The sequence below is a fragment of the Nicotiana tabacum genome, chromosome 8 (genome assembly GCF_000715075.1).
Source record: "Nicotiana tabacum cultivar K326 chromosome 8, ASM71507v2, whole genome shotgun sequence".
Classification (NCBI taxonomy): Eukaryota; Viridiplantae; Streptophyta; class Magnoliopsida; order Solanales; family Solanaceae; genus Nicotiana; species Nicotiana tabacum.
In genome coordinates this window covers 52,932,641-52,934,104 of record NC_134087.1, presented here as the reverse complement: position 1 = coordinate 52,934,104, position 1,464 = coordinate 52,932,641, and the positions used below count along the sequence as shown (strand labels likewise).

The window sequence follows — 1,464 nt, the reverse complement described above, 5'->3', positions numbered from 1 at the left end:
GACAGGTCTTGATGTGGTGATCAGTCTTTCCACACTTGTAGTAGCCATCATTGGTTTGCTTCTCAGGAGATTTTGACTTGCTGTAGCTTCCACTTCTTGAAGAACTCTTTCCTTTGCTCAGGTACTTCTTGAAGTCTTTGGTGATCATAGCCATTTCATCATCTTCCAAATCAGTACCTTCAGTGATTCTGAGTGTCGAGATCTTTTCCTTCTTAGGTACATCCATCTTCATGGTTTGTCTCCTGAGTTCATAGGCAGTGCGATTTCCATTTATTTCATCCAGTGGGAGAGTGTCAATATTCTTTGATTGCTAGATGGCAGTGATCTTGCTCTCCCAAGTGATAGGCAAAACCCTAGCCAGTATCTTCTCGACTCTTTCTTCTTCAGGAATAATCCTTCCAATAGATTTTAGCTCATTTGTCAGTGTAGTGAACCGTGTGTACATCTCTTGAATGGTTTCTCCTTCTTTCATAGCAAAGTTCTCATACTAAGAGTACAGTAGAGTTCCTCTAGATATCTTCATCTGAGTAGTTCCTTTGTGAGCCACTTGCAGTGTATCCCAAATTTGCTTAGCAATGGCACAGCCTTGGATTCTATTGTACTCATCTGGACCAAGTCCACAAACAAACCATTTCTTAGCTTTAGCATTCTTCTCCCACTTCTTAAAGTCTTCAGCAGCGCAATCTGCTCTTGTCTTTGGCACATCTACTCCTTCAACATTTTTCTTCAAGGTAGTCAGTGGACCATCAGGGACAATGTCCCATAGCCTATAGTCCTCTCTTTGAATGTGATCTCTCATTATGATTTTCCACCGAGCATAGTATTGTCCATTAAAGAGTGGTGGCCTAACAGTGGATTGCCCTTCCCAGTTTCCAGGTGGTGCACTCATCTTGAACTTCTCCTAAGGTGTTAGCCTCTTCAAGGATAACCTGCTCTGATACCAATTGATATTTATTACTTCAATACCACATAGGGGGGATTGTGTGTTGTCCAATTTTCGCGTGCACAGATTATAGAAGGACCTGGTTCTTCTATGTGTTCTTTTTACTGCTGTTGCGGAATAATAAATACGGAAAGTAAAGAACATAAGTATTTTTACGTGGAAAACACCCGGATCAAAAGGTGAAAAAACCACGACCTACTACTCAGTAGGATTTTCCCCAACACTTCATTAAATTACTGAGCCAAAATAACATTTACAAAACTCTTTGTAAACCTAAGGATTACCTCTAATCCCTTTTTGGCAACTAGCCTCTAGTTGTTACGACAACTTAAAGTTAACTCTAACTTGAATACAATATTCAGAGTACTAGTACAATTGCTTCCTAATAAAGCTGAAAATTACAATTTGAAACAACTACTACAATGAAACTAGAATAAAAGATACATACTTGGAACTGCTTCTTCTATCTGGTTCATGTAGCTTCAGGTTTGCACACTTGAATCACATATGAATTGCTTGCA

At 39.5% G+C, this 1,464-nt stretch overlaps 1 protein-coding gene across 1 annotated transcript; it reads right to left on the bottom strand.

Moving 5' to 3' along the window:
• Positions 1 to 310: 310 nt before the first annotated feature.
• On the bottom strand, positions 311 to 799 carry LOC142163099 (uncharacterized). Its single transcript, XM_075220353.1, has 2 exons — positions 498 to 799; positions 311 to 395 (listed from the first exon to the last, which is right to left on the bottom strand). Exons 1-2 carry the CDS (start codon positions 797 to 799, stop codon positions 311 to 313), a joined length of 387 nt encoding a protein of 128 aa, XP_075076454.1.
• Positions 800 to 1,464: the final 665 nt, after the last annotated feature.